Below are 20,375 nucleotides of genomic sequence, written 5' to 3'. Positions count from 1 at the left end.
TATGCAGACAAGAAGAAGCAGCAGAAGCACGAGTATAGGTATATACATAACGTTGTGTTATATATATCGAGCGGAGGATAGGTTTGGACCGTCGCGCGCGCGGGCATCTGTATAGTAAGTGTACGGGACGGAAAAAGCTAGCAAAAAATTGCAAGCGGAGCCAGCCGCAGCAGCAGCTCGATCCCACGGCACACACAGAGAGCTAAGTACAGTCCGTGTCGTAAGAAGCAAAAGCGCAAGACGCGCGCAAACTGCAGCAACAGCAGCAGTGGCAGCGGCGGCGGCGGCGGAGAGAGAGACATCGTCGCAAAAAAGAGTCTCGCTTGCGGGCTAGTATATAGTTAAGTACGGCTGGTGGGGACCCCAGAAAAGCGCGGCCGAGGCGGCGGGGGGATCAATGCCTATGCTACTGCTGCTGCATATAGCTCTCTCATCGGTGGCACAAGAAGTCCAAGCTATAAGTATATAAGGGTGGGCCTGCTGCTGCTGCTGCTGGCGAGAGGGGCAGGCGTTTTTTCGGGGCTGCTGTTCTGTTGCAGGGTGGAGCGAGAGGGCTGCTAGTGAGCGCGACAAGCGGCAGCAGCCCGGGTAGGGAAGGGGGACTCGAACACGTTATAGTAGTTGCCTCTCCGTTTTCTTGCGCTTGATACTCTCGTGCTGCTGGCGTTGCCGCCACCGTCGTCGTCGCTCGGTTCGCGATCGAGAGGCTCAGGAGCCGCAGCGTAGAACGCGCTCGACGCGCCAGCTGACAACTGTGTATTGTTATACACACACGACGACGACGTTACTCCGAGGAGAGTAAACCCGAGACACGACGTTGCCTTTTAAAACACTTGTTTCGCGGTTGGAAAGCTGGTGAAAATTGTGCGCGAGTGATAAGAAAGAGAGAGAAGAGAGAGGAAATTCGCTGGTATAGTTCGGCCAAATAGTGAGCCGCGGTTGGCGCGCGGATGCCGGGCGGCGCGACATGCAGGACGAGACAGCACCGGCGGCCTGCTGCTCGCCCCTCGGATCTCAGCAGCAGCAGCAGCAGCAGCAGTCGGTACAGGTAGTGGCCAGCAGCAGCTCCGCTTCGACCGGCATCGTCGCCGACGTCTTCAGCCAAGCCGGAGCTGGTGGGCTTCAGCTGAGATCGTCGCAATCTACCGGCAGCAGCAGCAATTCGCACAACAGTCAGGCTCCGCCGTTGAGGATACTCGGCAGGAACATCAACGGCACCGGTGAGTCTCGTCGCGTCCCGTGGCTTAATCGTGACTCTCCCTCCGCATCTCCTGTGCTTTTTTCCCTCGAGCAACCTCGAGAAGCGACGACGACGACGATCGATCGATATTCGCGTCAACGCGCTTATACTACTACTACTCGGGACTCGGGGGCGCCGACGATTTTTTTGCCCATGCTCTCCTCCTCGCGCGCGCACGAGACAGAGAGAAAGAGAGAGAGCACAGCGCATAGCGTAACCATAAAGCAGCAGTAGCAGTGACTGCTGTGTGCACGACGAGGCAGGCAGCAAAAAACGTCGGGACGCGTCTCGCTCGCTCGCTCGCTCGTTCCTCTGTATATACTCGCGGCGGAGACGTTGCAAAAACTCTGCCGCCGCCGCCACCGTCGAGGCAGGCAGGCAGGCAGCTCGACGCTTTTTCCCATCGCACGCGCGCGCGCTACTTTCCAGCCAAAGACCGGAACGCAAAAACGAATCTCCCGCCCGCTGCCCTACTCCCTCTCTCTCTCTCTCTCTCTCTCTTTCTGTCTCGCACTATTTTCTCGTTGCAGACACTGCATGGATATAGATATATAATAATACGCATACGCGCACGTTTATGTACTCACGATACAGAGGCGCTATCGAGTGATTTTTTTTCTCGCAAAAATACGACACTTTTCCGCGTACAGCATACGCACACGATCGCTCCGAATTTTTAGTCGAGCGGGATCGTTGCCTCGGACGCGCGCTTGCGTGCGTACCGATTTTTCAGCGCATCGTATGTTTCTTCCAGCTATGCTCTTTATGACATCCGTTTTCCAAGACTCGCGATCGCTGAGCTTTCGTTTCCACTTTTGTAATGCTGCTGATCGCCCAACGTAACTTGTATAATATACGGATTATTGGGAGCCTGTTTCTGGGCAATTGAGCTCTCAAGTTAGCAGTTCACAAAGCAAGATGCATGCTGGATTTTGCTTTGACTTATATACAATTATTTTGGCTTTGCCACTTGCAGATTTACAGATAAAGATATTCGCCATCTAGTGGTGGAAGCTTAAAGTGGTTCAAACGTGGTAGCATTTTTTTGAAAAATAGTCATTTTCCAATCGTTTAAAATGCGCTTAATATTTTTAACAGTTGCAATAGAAAAATCGCTATGATACTGTACTATAAAACATTTGGAATTGGCGTTTTTAGTCATTATGTTGACCATTTCTACGCGAGTTACCTCGCTTCATAAAAAGATTTCTGATTTAAAAGGACTTATATGGTTGATTCTCCCGAAGTCTGCTTTTTCGGTTATAGAAAATGAAAAAATGGTGAAAATTTTTTTGTCACATTGAACGGCGCGAACTAGTTCACCCTTTTTTAAACCATAAAATATGAATAATCATTGAATCTGGGGCTTTGAGATTTCGTTTTACGAAAACTATGTTCGATTTTATGCTTAAAATTGACTGTTTTCGGTTCCGGAGGTGACACACACGGAGGTGACAAATCGCTGCTTTGATAAACTATGTAAGAAAAATAAGAAACGCACAAAATTTTCCGCACAACCCGAAATTTGGTCATGAAAAACGAGTCTTTTGACGGGGCGAGCGGTTAAAAAGAATGATCATAGCTCGAGATATTCATGTCCACGGAGGTGACCGTTTTTTTGACACACGTGAATTTTTCAATAGAATAATTATCGCAGCATCGATAAAATGTAAAATTTGAACCCGCAACCTACACCAATCGAAAGCTGGGCTATAATACTTGACATTTACGTATCTAGCGACATCAAAAATGAGTTAGCGACCCAAAGCAGGCGGTATGTTTGAAATTATTCAGAAGCATGATTAAAATCCGAGACATTTTTCAATTGTGTGGGAAATTTTTTAAAAACATTTTTCGAAGCCCTATAATAGACTTAAACTTTACTCTGGATGTATAGAAGCTGGTCTAGTAGTTATTATAGGGCCAGGTGCTTATGAAAATGCATGGTACATGCAAACAGAGTTGATTTCGTGATCTAGACATGCCACGGAGGTGACATTTGGCATATATATCTTCACGGCAAATTTAACTGGCACTAAAATATTGAAATATTTATGTCCTATTATGAAGAATACAACAATATTGAATGAACGACCGAGCCAGATTTGGCTTATCTTCACTAGTTTAAGAATATGGCATAAAGACATGCAAAAAGCAGGCTTCGCGAGAATCAACCATATATACTCCATGTACTGCGGCAACTATTTCATACAGTATCCATCGAAACTTATTGATTATTAGTTATCATCGAAAAACACTTTTTTGAGCTTCACTAAATTTTAAATTAATAACATACCGAGCGAGGGATATCGATAGTTTTAAATTAATGAGTGAATTTTAGATTGATTTTCATAAAAAAATGTTTCATCAGTCAAGTCCTGCTAATATGTGTAACAGAAAAAAATGATGCAAACGAAAGAAACTTTTCTGTCAATTTTCGAGATTTCGAAAATCGCCACACTGCACTTGTAAGAACGAAATACATGCATCACCCACACCTTGCGTCACTATTGAAATTTCATCGTCCGTATCCGCGACGGAACGCGAACACGAGCACATATACAAACATGCAATCGCAAAAACTCTCAATTCTCGTTATAGAAATCGATTATTTTTTGCGCCTCGGACGCCCGTACCTGAAGTATAATATAGTACATACGACCTGCGTCTCGGGAATTATGGTATACAAACGCCGCGCTACATACAGAAACAGTCGCGCTTCTGCAATTTTATATAATATTTGCGCGCGTACATAGTTGCATTGACGTGGTATAATATTTACAAATAATTCGCGTATGCATACACGCATGCGTGTATAAGTATTCGCACGCGGAAACGCACAAGAATCGTAGCTGAGAGCTTTGATTTCAGTCGAAAAAAAAAAACAAATGAGTAAAATAAAGTAAAAAAATAAAAGTAAAGCGAAACGGTGAATAAGAACGAGTGAGAGCTAGCAAGAGAGAGCAACCCTCATAGTGTGCCCGCAGTTTCGCGGCGAGTGTAAATGCACCACATATAATGTGCAGTGAGAGCGCATGGCGAGTTTCGTTGAATACGGACGGAAGTAGTTTTAGCAGCAGCAGCATTGCAAAACAATGGGAGACATTTTCAAATATTTGAATACGTCTGTAGCAATGCTCTGCACGTGTAAATATCATGTTATACACTAGCTACACATTTATAAGCGATTTGTTTTGACTGTGGACGCCAAAAGTTCACATTTTATGTATGTATGCGCGCGTGTGCAGCTGTGGACGCAGCGCATGATGCAGAGGGCAAATGTGTTGCAGTGTACGCGACGCAGCAACGGCAACCCATAGGCTCGACTAGCAGTAGTAACAAGTATATTATAAATGTGGGCATACAGAAAAGGATTCGCTTGGCTGAGCTTGTACCGCCGCGTTTTTTTTTTCTTCTTCTCAATGTACGACTTGTTCTTTCTCTCACTCTCTCTCTTCTCGCAAATAATAATGCAATCCAAACAAGATCGCCTATGGAGAGTTATATTATGAGTGTGCTGCACCGTCGATATGCCTATTGCATGATTGTCTCGATACTCAACTGATTTTCTCCGAGTTTTTATTGTAATCAGAAAAACTTGGCAGCCGAAGAAACCCTTTTTTGCGCGTCTGTCCCACTGCTCATGAATGCGCGTGTTGCTAGATTATATTTTGTAGAGTTATACAAAAACTGCAATGAAAAAAATTTATCTTAAACGTCAAGAAAACTGCGTTTTATGCTAACGCGTAAATTGAAAATTCATGTCAAACCTAAAAAAATTTCTCGTTGAGTGCCTTTTTTCATGCAAATTGAAGAAGAAACTAAAATATCATATGCTGCGAAAAAAACCGCCTGGAGAGACATTTTTTATTAGAGAAGTGCATTTTTAGATTTTACGTTTCATAAAACGTTTTTCCATTTCATGGTACTGATGTAATTACTGAGTGAACTCTCGATACCCAGGATTCTGACTTGTTCACAGAATTTCATAAGGCGTCTCTTTCTTTGAGGATTACTAAATCTTCTCTCTTTTGTAGGTCTGAGGGCTTATTTTGAAAAGTATTTCATAGTTATTTTCATTTTTTAATTATTTAAGTTCATATTCATATTCATATTCATCAAGATTCCATTTTATAAAATACAAAAACATTTACGGAACGTTTAAAATAGTAAATTGTATTACTTAGTCATAGAAGAGCAATCTCACACTCATCGTAAAGGTATTTCAACTATTATACGATGAAAACTTTACGATTGATACATATCGCGCACGTGTATAGGAACTGTTGACTATATAAGCAGCATAATGCACAGATAATCACCCCACTTGTCTGTCTGTCATCGACTTTGCAGCTCGCAGCGCGTAACAAGTACATTCTTGACTCGTATACTTACTGCACACGCGCGCTCAGTCCTGAATTACAAGTCAATTGCTCCCGATCGATGGGGCCAATTCAATCGAACACTCGGTATAATATACCTATAATAAGTGTTTGTGTGTGTACGAATCGGCACACTGTTGCATTGTGTACAGACGCGCGCATCTTTGGGCCCGCGAAGAATGAAGCGCACCCGTGTATACGCACAAAGAAAGAGAGAAATGAAGAGGGTGCCCGCACATCCGACACTGTGCCGCGTATATAGGCCCTTTAATTTATGCGCGCAGGTATCATTTCCCCTGTACGTATATACTGCGGTATAGGTAAAAAATCAAGAAGTATTTATTCATCTACATCGGATTTTCCATTCATACAAAGTCAGTCGTATGACGACTGCAGCGTGCCAAGATTTTGGGCCTAAGAAAGAAAGAGTATAATGTATACACGTGTATGCTGAAACACCACAAGGCATACCGCTGCCTCCTACAAAAGGTCGAAGAAGCAAAAGAGAGTGTATATCTTTTAATGCATCGAGAAAAGAGATCGTGCCCCCGCGCGCGCGTGTCTCTTCTTTTGCTCTTCATCTTCGGGGGCTCTCGGGGGTTTATATTTAATTTTATTCCAAAACGATGATATCTCTCACCTTCTCTGATCTTTTGATGCAGAGCATCTGTCCGTCGAGTCAGCGCACAGTAGAGATAGGTCGGATTTTTATACTCGTACGATACACTCACGCGGTGCTCGCTCAAATTTTTAAATTGGGTCGGAGGTTTCGTACGTGCCATGCGTCGAGCTCGCGTTTCTTCTCTCTCTCTCTCCCTCGTCAAAAAAAACCACAGTAAGCGGCTGTTTAATTATCGAAAAGTACATAACTGCAGTTCAAAAGATTTCGGCTTCGATGATCGCTTACATCTCACACATAAATCGGCAAAATCATTACCGATTTCACAGAAAAAGCTGCACATTTCGTATTTCGTATATATCTAAGTATATAAGTAATGTACGCGACAATTAATCATCGCGATTGCGGGTATCTGCTTTTTTTGTTTTCGAGACAGAGAGAGAGAGAGAGAGAGAGAAAAGGAGATCGATATACGCGCCGCGAAAAAGAAAGAGCTGGTTAGCGTTCCCACGAGAGACAGACAGAGAGAGAGAGAGAGAGCCAGACACACAAGTACGAGAAAAAGACATGGTGAATATACAAATTTTTTCTCGGCTCTCTTTTCTCTTTCGCTCGGGCACTCACTCGGGCTATTTTTTGCGGATCTTGCACCTCCGCGGAAGTAAAAAACCGAGCAAGAGTGTGTGTGTCTGTCTGTGTGCGTGTATTAAACCGAGTGTAGTGTTTATAGCTGTGTGCGGTATGCATATAACGCCGGAGAGGCAGATGATCGCCCCTCGTACTTATACACGCACATATATAGTATATAGTCGCAAGCAGGTATATATGTATATATAGCGGAGCATCTTATACAAGCGAGCGAGTGAGTAAGAGAGAGAGCAGCATAGAGTTTTTGCGGCATCCAGGGACAAGCAGTGCGCGCGCTACTAGCTGCCGAGGATATTTTTTGTTCCGATTTTTTCGTCGTTCCGGAGAAATCTTCAGGTTGGAACAATCGTCTCTCTCTCTCGTTCGCTTCTGCGCTTTTTTTCCTACGTCTCTTTTTTTTTGTCGTCGCTGCTGCTCTCGTTCTTCTTACGCTCGCGTACACACTGCGTATACACATTATCGCACGCGAGAGTACACGGCGCAGGTGAATATATGTATATTAGCGAGCTACATGTATATATACGAGCACATATAGCATGGGAAAGTGTTATTAGCGATGATGAGATTTGTGCCACCTCACGTTGCTGCTGCTGCTGCTTGTCTTGCTAGGCTACTGTCGATTCGACATATTTAAATAGCATTCGCATCCTTTTTACGAGTTAATAGCGCAGAAAATCCAAAGTAGATCTCTTTCCGTGTGTAATGTGCATAATAATGAGCGCGGAGCGTAATTTGCAAAAAGATTTCGAAGGCTTATTAATGCACGATATTCGCTCGAGGAGGGCAATGAAGGCAGCTTATACAAATGAAAATGTTTAAACATGTTTTCCAAGATTTCCACTGAATATTTTTCGACATAAAAAACTACGTAGGTAGCGTTATTTGCTTGTTCTGTAAACATCCTTCAACTTCGGTAACTGCTTATAGGAGCTTTACTAATGAGTGTGTTTACTTTTGACGATGAGTAATTGTGATAACTTAATTAAAAAGCAACGAGCCTAGAGTGCATAATTGCATTTTTATGCATCGGTAGCTCCGCTTTGCACCCTCGTGCGCGCGCCCTCATATACTGACGTCTTATTAGAAATCATAATTGATATATGCTCAAAGCTGAAGTTGATCAGATGATAACGACAAGTACTTTTTAATTTATTAATGTTTGATTCGATCATCTGATTGATAAAAAGAAAATAAAGACATGTCTAATTTATAAGGGACTTAATTAATCGTTTAACACTATATCATTGCAACAGTCTGCATTATAATATACGCAAGTCTCGGGCAAAGAACAACGAGCCACAAGTTACGTATATTTCGGAAGTCGGATTACGGGCAAAAATTAGCTATGTATAGCAGCGAGTTTCATGTGAGAAAAAGTTTATATAAACGAGCGACAACAACGGGGTTGAGGATGGAGTAGAGCAAAAAGTGCCCAAAAAACCTTTCCTCAGCTCGTACGTGTATGCAGCCTCGCGGGGTCGTCGAAGCAAAGAGTGTATCTTGTCGGGTCCCGCGCGCTGCTACGGTAGAGTCTCTTATTTGCATGGGTTGCTGCCTCGTATATACACTGCGACGCTGTACCTACCTCGATAGATCCCATCATTGTCTCATGCTCATTTAGATATAGTTTTTGCTGCGTTTATCACACCTTCCTCCGGGGAGAGACGACGACGGCACTTGTATATACACAGAAGTGGTACTGCTATGCTGCTGGGAAGATTCTGATAATTTCCTACTTCGGGGCAATGCTCACAATGGATCTGCTCTCTGTGTATGTAAACGCGTATGTGTGTTAGTAGGCAGTATCTTGAGGACACGTTTATGTGCGCGTTTGTGTGCGCAGGATAATTTGCATACGCGCCCGGCCGCGACGAAGGGTGCCTCTCTCTGCGTTTTACTCTCTGTACGCAGGAACAAAGGGTGACCAGCGCTATATGGGCTTATATACAGGAAACGCATACCTGCCTGCACATACCTATATACAGCACAGAGACGCACGCGCGCATCACCCTACCGGATTAGATGGGCGAGTAAGAAAGTTAGCAAAAAATAACCGAGAGCTCCCTTCTTCCCTGCTGTGGATCGAGCTGCTCATAGCGCATGTACCTACACACATACATATACGCATGTAGTAGTAGTATAGCCTCGCACAACAACCCCGCGAAGGCATTTTGCGTTTTTTGCTGTGTCCTGCTCTCCTCGTTGTTCTTTCCTTCGGGATTCCGCTGCATATATACGTACACACACGCACAAATCTACATAGTTTCGTCGGGCTGGCGATGCGATAAAAAATGTTTAACCGTGAGATAGCGTTTAATTCGAGGATAACTCGCTTCTTCGTCTTCTTTCGCTCGCTTCAGAACCGTGACCCTAAGTGACTCGCTGCATAGCACGCAGTCTAATTCGTGCCTATTTTATATTTCGCGAAATACCGTGAGACATTTGGCATTTTTCTTAATTGTATGCAAAACGTGCCCATACCGACGAATCGAGCCAAGGGAACGATCGTAATTCAGCATTTGACGCGAGTAAACTCATGCGCTGCCATAGCAGGATCCAAAAGTTACATAATATAATATGCGGTCTTATGAAAAAAAACCTTCAATTCTGTCGAGATTTGATGTAACATTAAAAATTTAAATTTAAATTGCTGACACTGAATTCCGTGTATACAATACTGTAACATGAAATCTTCATTGAAAAATAATTTATGAGATGGTTAATTGCTCAACAATATAACATGATCATTTTAATCGAAATTAAAGCCAGCTTCTACCGGTAGATGGCAAATGCTATTATCTATAAATCTGCAAGTGACAAAGTCAAAATAATTGTATAAAAGTACGGTTTTGTATCTTTTTATAATTAGATTTATTGCGGTTAATTTTTTGTGCAAAAAGAATGTATTAATTCTGATTGGTCTTTTGGCGTTAATAATTTATCGAAAAATAGATGAATATCAATTATAATTAAAGTCAGACTTTACCGCTTGATGACATGTACCTTTATCTGTAAATCTGCAAAGAAAAGTGAAAATAATATAGTGAAAATAGTATAAGAGTACGGTTTTGTAATAATTATTATATGTATAAGCAATTAATTGCTTGTTCATATAATGTGTTCGATGGTAAAAAATGTCTTCCACTTTTACATCAATTTTAATGTAACTGTTTTTAACAGTGTACAAAATATAGTAGCGGTGTCCGCCTTGAATCAAGCACAGATGACCTTTCTCCCCGTAACCGCGTGTGCGCGAAAAAAACGTATTCCCTTAACGACGCGATTAGAAAAAGGATGAAGAATCGGTCTACTTTTGAAGCGATAAGCGGCGGGAGAAGAGAAAAAAAATTGACTGATAGCATTTTTTCCCCTACGATTAGCCGCGCAGCGAAGAACGACTAATTTGTTACTACAAGTCGTAAAATTTTACGAGACTCTCTAGCTTTTTTTGCGCCTCGCGTATTTATACATCCTAAGAATCGTCATGGGAAAAAAGACGAGCACTCGCAGAAAATATATACCTATGATATATACTAGGCGAGCGATGTAAATTGTTGCTTGCATAAAAAAAATTCAAAGCGAAATAAAATTTGAAAAAATGCGTGCAGGAACGTTTGCGAGAGCTATAGAATGCAAAGATACTTTTATCCCGAGAAAATTAATTTGAAAAAAAAAAATGATCTGCTATACTATTGATGATCGAAAAATCATAATTGATCACAAGTGTAATTTAGTTCGATAAAATTGATCATGAGTCGCTTGAATTTTCTTACGCAAGAAAATAGGTCATTTATTTTTAAGAGCAACGAGGATAAACATTATCGAGTTAGCGAAAAACGCTAGGCAAAAAATTTACTATTGCAAAAAGTGGCACTTTAGCAACAAAGAAATATTGAAATGAATTTTTTCCTCCTCGAGGTAAAAACGTTGGATCAAGCGTGTCGAGTAGTAACGCTCTCGAGTCTGCTCTTTTTTTGCAATTGTTGTTGCTGTTGCCACGATTGCACGAAACAAAAAAAAACTCTTATAACGTCCATCGACCGGGTGCGCTTACGTAGGAACTCGGATTTTTTTCCTCTCTCGCTCCTCTCTCGTTGATTTCTCTTTTGATACCAGAAAGAACCATAACTCACGCGATGGAAAAAAAGCTCGGCTAAATTTTTTCCCTCCAGATACAACTTTAACGGATATTCGCGCGCGCGCGAGAGAGAGAGAGATTGACTTGGTCGAGGAAAAAAAATCCTCGCAGTCCGTCGAATATAGTTTCCTGGGAAAATGTTTCGAGCGCGACATCGGACCCGTAACGAATCTGCTCGCAATGATATCTGTATCTCTTGCAGCTCGGAATTTTTTTTGCGTCGTTGTCTCGCTAGAGATGAACGATCAGTATAGTGGCAAGAGACAATACAGCAGAGAGGGATGACATTCGGAATGGCGAAGAAATGATAATAAAAAAAAGAAAGACGCATACTCACATCTAAGTTGAGGCAAAGCTGTACTCTCATGCGTTCCACCAAGACGATGGTACGTACATAACAGCCGCGATGGTACGTTAAATTTGAATAACGAACATCGGATAGGATCGCGCAAAAAAAGGCCTGTGCCCACGAAAGAGAGAGAGAGAGAGCGAGTGCGAGCGCGCGTGTGGCACACACAATAAGAAAATGATTCAATTGTTTCGTTTCTGCTGTGTATATAGAGGCTAAACGGCCAGTGCCTTACCGGTGTGCAATCAAAGGGTTACACGTCGCTCGTATTCATGCACACGATGGCGTAACAGATCGTCGGTACGGGACGAGCAAGGGGTTGGTCGTTTTTCTGGCGCAGCCATTTTTTGGGACTCACAGCTTCGAGGATTCACAGAGTGGCGCAAGGGTGGGAAGCGAGGGTAAGAAAATAGAGCGTGGGGTCCCTTTTTCAGGGGAGAGATGCAGCGTCGATCAGGGGGCTGGCGAAATATCGGGCCCACCCAACCACGTACTCATATAGCTACTCTGTGTGCCACGCAGACGAGAAAGAGAGAGAGAAGTGCAGACATGCGAAGCTCCGGTGCACCACCGGGACAAAGAATGCCAAGCACTCGGCACTCGGTAACGGCGGCGGCGTCGGTCAAAATAACGAAAAAAAAAAACCAACCAAAGTAAAAATAAAAAACGCGTCCGCGACACGCGCGCGCGCGCGTACGGGGGGAGGCAAAAAGTACATACGAACGGCGACTACGACGAGAGCTTGGCGCTCGACCGATGAGAGAGAGAGAGAGAGGAGAGAGAGACCGACCACTTGGTTGCGTCCATCTGCGCGCCGGGCAAAACACTCGTAAAAACTCGACTCGGTCTCTCCCGGCTAACCCTTCCCCTGATTACAATATCGGCAAAAACTGAGAAATACTCTAACCGCCCCTACGCCGTTGTCGTCGTCGTCGTCGTCGTCGTCTCTCGCGTCCTAAAAAACCTAGACTCCTTTTTGTGTCGGTACTGCTGCTGTTATCCTAAGTATACCCACACGTATGCATACCCGTCAAGTATCAAGCGGACAATAAGAAATACGCGCGGCGAAGGCAGAGGAGGAGGATCGCCCTTATAGCTCCGAACCGTCGAGGAAACTTCTTGTACTATAATATCTCGACTGTATAGTATGCGTGTGTATGCGCACCACCCCCTCACATATATACACATACACACACACACACACACACACAACTGCTGGCAGATCTATAGCCGCAATGCCATTATCTTTCTATATAATACCCTCACCCGCACTACTCGAAGTACGTATAAACTTGTGCAAGTTAAATATCGTCGTCAGCTCGACGGTAAGAAAAAAAAAGCGGTGGACTCGAGGCGAATGAGTATAAAGGATTACCGCACTTGCTCCCATGACGTATAACATAAGCTCATCAGGAATTGAAATTTATCGTAGCCGGCGCTCTTCGTGATCGGTTAATGAGCTACCACTGCTGTTGATGATTTTCGAAGCCTCATTGTCCTCTTTCAACTTTATAACAGCAATTAACGCGTCCGCACATCTCTCTTAACTGCGTACAAATGTGTATTATATTATTATTATAGAGACGAGTGAGAATACGTTTACGCGCCGATCACACGTGTACGAAAAGATCGGCGAGAGAAAATCGGTCACGTCCGCCACGAGAGAAGAAGGAGGAGGAGGAGGAGGGGGAGGAGTCGTCGTCGGGGCAATTAGAAAAAATTAACGCTGACCGCAAGCGATAGCCGCCGTTGCTGCTGCAGCCCGAATATGGCTCGCTGCGGGACTTTTTTTCTCCCTTTAGCACAATATATAAATGCCAAGATTTATACCATCGTTGTGTCGTGTGTCTTATATACACAGCCGCGCACTGATATTTTGCTGCTGAACTTCTTGGAACACGGATCGTTGCTTCGGCTCAATTTTTTTTTCTAATAAAGCGTTGCGTCCGCGCGCAATCTCTAATGGCTCTCTCTCTCTTTTCTGTCTCTTACTTACTTGTTTACTATATGTTTGCACTCGAGCCTAATTGAGTGGAATAGGAAGTAGTGCGCATAGATATGTACGTGTGCGTAGGTGTGGTGTGCACGGACATAGGTCCCACATATATAACTCTTTTTCTCGTCGCGAATCTTATATATATTACAAGGCGCGCATTTAAAACTGCCTCCGCAGGCAGTAAGTACAATATATAAGTACGCATGTGGAGAGAGAGCGAGAGAGACTCGTGGCCGGCGCAGTCCGTCCGTCTGTTTGGTGCCCCGGAAAAAGGGGAGCACTCGCGAGCAGTACACTGGCATATTACATACACACACAAGCTGCCTTTGGTGGTAGCAGCAAGAAAAGAAGCAGAGAGAATAAGAAAGGCTATACGATGTGTAATAAGAGAGAAAGACCGACGGTCAGTTTTTTCGAATCCGCGCGCAAAGTGATCCTGGCCGTAGTTTTTTTTTCGGCAGCTCATACTACTCTACTCCTTCTGCATCGCAACTGTCGGTTATGCGTCGGTATATATAACTATATATATAATCTGAAGTAAAACATACTCATTGGGAAGAGAGAGAAAAGACATACACACACAGAAGCACACATGTAGCCGGTAGCAGCATACAGTAGCAGCCTATTAATTTATACGCTCTCTCTCACTCACTCGGGTTCTTTGGCGTCTTCGTCGTCGTCGTCGTTGTCGTTGTGTTCGACGCGCCTCTTCTCTCTCTCTCTCTCTCTCTCTCTCTTTCTCTCGTAAGCTGCACTGCACTGCTACGTGTGTGCACGCGCGCGCGCTACTTTTTTTCTCAACATAAATACACAACGCGCAAGATGTGATATCCCTCCTCTCTCGCGCGCGACTTTTATACGTACGCATCATATGCATTTTTCGTCTTTTTTCTTATCCTCCGTCCTTCTCTCTCTTTCGTCCGACGAGGAGTTTCTGCGAAATTTGCAACAACTAATCGGCTGTCCGCCAGAGCTCTCACTGCTGCCAGGCAGCCAGTGCACTTTTTCTCGCGCCCGCGTAATTCCGCGCTCCTCAGCATCCAAAGACAACGATGACGAGCGAGCGAGCGATGCGCTTTCGCGCTAAATGCCCGCGCGCGCCCGCAAAGTTTCACATATTATGAACCGCGCGCGCGTGTATGCTCGTAATAAAAAACAAAACAATCTGCTCGCGACCATCGTCGTCGTGCCCATTTTTTGCCACTTCCCTATATCTCGCGCTTTTTATCACCTCACGATGATTTCTCATAAACGTTCTTCTCTCCCGTGTGTTACGCAGTCGTCCAGACGTCGATGCCGCAGAACGAAGCGGAGCTGCAGCTCTACCGGGTGATGCAGCGGGCCTCGCTGCTCAGCTACTACGACACGCTGCTGGAGATGGGCGGCGACGACGTACAGCAGCTCTGCGACGCCGGCGAGGAGGAGTTCCTCGAGATAATGGCCCTCGTCGGCATGGCCAGTAAGCCGCTTCACGTGCGTCGATTGCAGAAAGCCCTCCAGGAGTGGCTCACCAATCCTGGTACGTTGATCTGCTGTTGACTTGCTGATGACTACTTTCAATAACTTTTGGAATGAAACAATAATGTCGTTTCGCGCAGCTATGTTTCAGACGCCAGTAGTGCCGACCAACTCGACGACGAGCAGCAGCGCCGTTGGCGTCTTGCCCGGTAGTCAAGTGGCCAAAGTCCAACAACAGCAGCAACAGCAGCAACAGTCGATCGCGAGTCTGCCCTGCATCGGCAGTTACAGTCCCAACACGCGCCAACAGCTCCAGGCCATCGCCAGCTCCCTACCCCTCGTCCAGCCTGCCAAGCAACAACAACAGCAGCAACAGCAGTCGGGCGTGGTGGCCAACGCGTCGCCGCTGCTGCAGCCTGTGATGCAGCCCGCGGTCGCGGCGACGTCCACCGGCAGCCTCGCCTATCCCTCCGTGGCCAGCGCCTGCTTTCCTCTGCAGCAGCACCGCAAGAGCCTCAGCCCGTCCCCTCAACAGCAGCAGCCGGCTTACGCGCCCGTCGCAGCGATGCTCTCGCAGCAGCAGGACACCCCGGTGTCGAGCGACGGAGCCGCCCTGCTCCCTTTGGCTCGGAGCCCGGGCCTCGTGCAGCTCGGCAGCTACGAGAGCAACTCCTGCGGCAGCCAGGCCACGACGCCGAGCCCGAGTCCGGCCAGTCCTACGCCACCCGGAGGTCTGACCTCCGCGGCTAGCGGTGGGGCGCCGATCCTGCTCGAGTCGCAGGTGCACAGACTCGCCGAGGCGGCCGAGCGACTGGCTCAGAACATCAGGCCTCTCAATCCCAAACCTCCCAGTGGAATCAAGAAGAAGATGTGCAAGAATCTCGAGGTGAGTAATTCAATGACCTAACGATATCCGTTAAAGAAATTTGTCGACATTTTTCACATTTCGTATGCGTTTCAGATGGTCATGGCGATGCCCGAGACGGATCCACGTCGTATGGAGGAGATTCGCAAGTACGCGGCGATCTACGGTCGCTTCGACTGCAAGCGCAAGCCCGAGAAGCCCCTGACTCTGCACGAGGTCTCGGTGAACGAGGCCGCGGCGCAGATCTGCCGCTTCGTTCCTGCTCTGCTGACGCGCCGGGACGAGCTTTTTCCGTTGGCCCGTAGAGTCGTTCGCGACGCCGGCCACTTTTTCTCCAAGGCCTTGCTTCACTCCTCGTGAGTATCCTCCCTCCGTAGATTGATATACTTATTATTTAAAAAATCATTGCGACATTATTGATTTCGTAGGTCCAATACGTCGCCTCGATCATACTCGACGAGGGATAACGGCGAGGCCGATCTGTCCGGTGGCGACGACTCGATGGAGGCCGCCGTCAAACGACGCAAATTCGTCGTCGACGACGAGCCCACCGACAAAGATCACGCGTCCGACCAACATCAGCAGCAGCAGCAGCAACAACAGCAGCATCAGGTTAGCGCGCCAAGTAAATCGAATAAATGACCCTTTGATAACACCTGATACGACGACCCTCTCGATGTCTTGCACATTATTATTCGTCGAGATTGGCTAACAACAGCTGCTACTACTTGTGTAGTTGCTCGCACTCGTATAACTATATCACAATTTTGTTTCATTTTATTTGATTTTTTTCTTAATTTACTTAGCATTATAATTAACGCTATACCTCACTAGTAAACGAAAATTACTAACCAATGCAACGGCCATGGCTAACTCTGTGCGTCTTCCCCCCCGTACCTGGATATGCGTCTAAGACGACGATTTTTTTTATAAGGTCAAGTATTCCGTGTTAAGCTTTGCGAATTAATATTTAATTTTTTTTTAATTTTTCAAAAATTTTTTTATTTTGTCTGAGCTTGTTTTCGTAGATTTTTGTGCATGTGATTTTTGTAGAGTAGATGAATTACCACCCCAAAAATAAATGTATGTAAATTTCTGATTTAACGCGCGTGTGTGTGTGTGTGAGTGCGCGTATTGTATAGAAATGTAGAAAACCGGTAGTATATTGTGTTACACGTAACGTGATTGTTTGTAAGCCGGTTTTTTTTTCTGGCGTCGAAGCAGTCACGCTGTATTATATATATCAGCTGTACCGTTTGTAGCAGATACGTACCTGTTCTAGGGCGATCACAACAACGCGTTCGGCATAAGGTGCTCGAGTTTCGCACGCGATCACGGCATGTCCATCGACTCCGACAGCAATTCAGCGGCGGCAGCGCCCAATATGATGAGGAATCACAGGCACAGAAAGCGTCACCGGCGACGTCAACGGCCACCTGCTGCTCCCACGGCCTATCATCTAGCTCACCACAAGTCGATCTCGAGGTAACCGCCAGCCGATCCTCTTTTCAAATTTATTCGCACTAGCAACGCGTTTAAATAACGAACTTCACCGTCTTTCAGTTCAGTCTGGCAAGCTTGCGCTGACAATACGAACAGTCTCGTACTCGAAGGCGTGGTCGAGGGCTTCGACGACTCGGACGGCTGCTACTCGTCGTTCGACGACATGGACGACGACGACGACGATGGCTGGGACGACTGCAACGGCGACGATTGCGACGACCATTTCCCGGTGGTCGATTCGGATGACGATGTCGCCGATAACTCACGCCTCGACTCGGTCGTCGCTGCCCCTTCGATACACGTAAGTTAAAGCGAAGCTTTTTTGCTGCATAGTGTGAACTATGTAATTGTGCCCATTTTTAGTTGTAAATCTGCAAGTGGAAAAGTAAAAATATTCCTATAAGTTAACAAGAATAAGTCACAATATAGTTATACTTATTTCGACTACTTGAACGCAAATTCTGATGTACCGATTTTCCTGATATGATAGTGTAGGGTTTTTCTATCTTATCCACATGTGAGACAAACAATTTCTTCTGAGCTGTCCGTTTAATTGATATCCTATACTTATCTTCATTGAGACCAAACATTTTAACCGGATGCGTGAGCCATTCTTTTTACAGAAGGTTCGCTGGTTGAGTGCGTAAAACGTCTTTAATGGCTGTTTCTGTTTCCACGCTGAAAAAATATAAAACATTAATAGTGAGTAAATGAGTGAGTGATTGAGCAACTATTCCTGAGTTGTATAATAAAATTGGCTGCCAGTCACACTCTGGAATCATTCAGTAATATTATATTTTTTTACCTTCAAATGTATCCTTGTCTTTATCACTTTAAAAGCATTAGTTCGGTTGAGCAGACAGTACGGCTAGTACAGTCTTTACGTGAGATAGGCGAGGCAAGAATTGCTGTAATGGAGCTCGATGCGCTGTTACAGTTTATTTATAAAATGCATTTTCGTAGGATTCGCAGCATCGGATTCAAATGGAACAGGATGATGTGGGTTGCATGGTCGATAAAGAAAACGACTTTAATCTCAAGGTAATGTAACTTTTGATACATCTACATTCTGCATCAACTTATTCTGTTGTAGTTAACTGTGTTTCTTCCGTTTTGCAGGTCATCGCATCCTGCGGTGACAATATCATCGCCGTAGCCAATCCTGCCCTTATGAATCACAATCAGTCACCGACCATTAAGAAAGAACATCCGATCAAAGAGGAAATATGCTTACGCGACAGGCGAGACTGACTGTCGTTCATAATAATACTAGTAATAAATGAAGAAATAAATTGCAATTCTTTTCAAGATTTTGAATACATATTTTACATAGTTTTTGTAATTCGACTGTACCTCGCTGTGTATAATTCCATTACTTCTGCTGCAAAATATTATAATAATTTTAATTCACCATTGTATGTAAATAAATATAGATACATAGATTAAGTCGATTAAATTTTATAGTTATCTTCAATTTTTTTTAACTTATCCATACCTCTTTATCAATGTTTGCTCAGGTTAAGTAGTATTTATTTGGTAATATAATGGTGAAGTCTAGACTAAGCGCTTGGTGCACGGTAAATAAGTTAAAAATTTAATCTGGTATCGCAATTAATTGTTTTATATCATAAAAAAGGTGGAAAATGATCAAAATCTAAAAAATATAGGTCGGAAATTCATTTAAACTCGTATCATATCTTCAAATTGCACTTTTTTTAATTTCTCCAAAGAAAATTGATGGAAAATTGACATTTTTTAAATATTTTAATCTGAATTTTTTTAAATTTCTTCAAATGGTAGCTTTTTCTGTATACAAATTTCAAATCAATCGAACTACTGGTTTTTAAAGCACAATTTGTTTTTGCTGAAAAAGCTATCTAACATTTTATGATACAGTGTCTTACATCCAACAGGTTTAACGTGACAAACTCGTTGTAATTAAAAAACTAAGTATGAATAAAAATTTACTGAAAATTAAAGAGTTCTGAATAAATCAGCGAGCAATAAAACGATGATAGATCTTCTCGCATATCAGAATGATCAATGATAATGAAATACCACTGCTCAATACGATATAAGGAAATTTCACGGTTTTTATTGTTGCCACCTCAAAATTGTTGGTGTCCTCGTCGGATCTTCCTATTAGGATCCATTTCTTTTTAACGGCACTCAGTATTCCGACAAGATGAAACTTCTGCAATCTGAATTGAAAAAAATTACAGTTGATATTACAATTTTTTTTTGAATGAAAAATACATAACTGAAAATTAATGACACTCGTGTAGGGGCTATTTTTTTGAAGAACGAAACCCATATTGATTAATCGTCCTTTATCGATCGCTACTAGTTTACATTCCTTGGGTGGTAAAAAGCCCCTCATGCTTATCATCGCCTCGCTCATGTAGAATACCAATGAACTATCAACGGCACATATCTCCAACACGAGAGAGATAATAATTATGGGATTAAAATCTCTTCATTATTTAAAGAAAAAACAGTTTACATTACTCTTTCATATAGTTTATCCATTGATGGTTCCGTAACAGTATTTTTTCGCATTATCTCACTTGTTTTATTCTTAGTGCTCTTTGAAAGGAAGTCATTCGCTTGGGTATACATTATACTTTATTTTTTAAAAATTAATGTCGAATATTCTTACTGATAAGTTTTCCATGTAAGGACTATTACTCAGTGTTAACAATTTGATAGTATTGTGTTCAGCTGTGAAGATCTCATCGAGCGATGGTATCGCAGGTTTGTAGACAGCTCTGAGGCTCGTAAGTTTAGCTACGATAATTGCATTTGATAATAGATAGAATGTTAAGAGAAAAAAGTGAATTATTCGTGCTGATATTCTCACGGGATCATCTAAGAAAATTATGGATGTGGCATTGATAAATCATTAAAGATTTTTAATAAAATTGCGAATAAAATACGTACGTGTCACATTTCCATTAAAAATTATGGCCATAGAATCATAAAAATGATCCATAAATATTTGAGCGGTGCTGTTTGAAAATCTCACCTTATCCGTAAGCATTATCATTGACAAGATAATAGAAGAAACGACCATAATACCGTAAATAGAGAATGTTGTTGAGGTTGTCATGGCCTGCGAAATTTTTTTTTTATACAGAACCTTATAAGGATCGATCGTACGTCGAATTACTTACCGAA

General features: G+C 43.7%; 1 protein-coding gene across 1 annotated transcript; it reads left to right on the top strand.

Annotated features, from left to right (window-relative positions):
* Positions 1-967: 967 nt before the first annotated feature.
* LOC106660029 (NGFI-A-binding protein homolog) lies at positions 968-18,449 on the top strand. The gene is made up of 12 exons (XM_014382840.1): positions 968-1,220; positions 14,652-14,891; positions 14,971-15,085; positions 15,147-15,184; positions 15,287-15,302; positions 15,344-15,716; positions 15,792-16,051; positions 16,124-16,307; positions 16,978-17,180; positions 17,259-17,499; positions 18,162-18,239; positions 18,318-18,449. The coding sequence occupies exons 1-12, from the start codon at positions 968-970 to the stop codon at positions 18,447-18,449; spliced, it is 2,133 nt and encodes a 710-aa protein (XP_014238326.1).
* The last annotated feature ends 1,926 nt before the right edge of the window (positions 18,450-20,375 follow it).

Source organism: Trichogramma pretiosum, unplaced genomic scaffold (assembly GCF_000599845.2).
Source record: "Trichogramma pretiosum strain Unisexual culture from Peru unplaced genomic scaffold, Tpre_2.0 scaffold29, whole genome shotgun sequence".
In the NCBI taxonomy this organism is placed as follows: domain Eukaryota; kingdom Metazoa; phylum Arthropoda; class Insecta; order Hymenoptera; family Trichogrammatidae; genus Trichogramma; species Trichogramma pretiosum.
The sequence above is the reverse complement of the archived record's forward strand: the minus strand, read 5'-3'. Positions and strand labels throughout refer to the sequence as shown.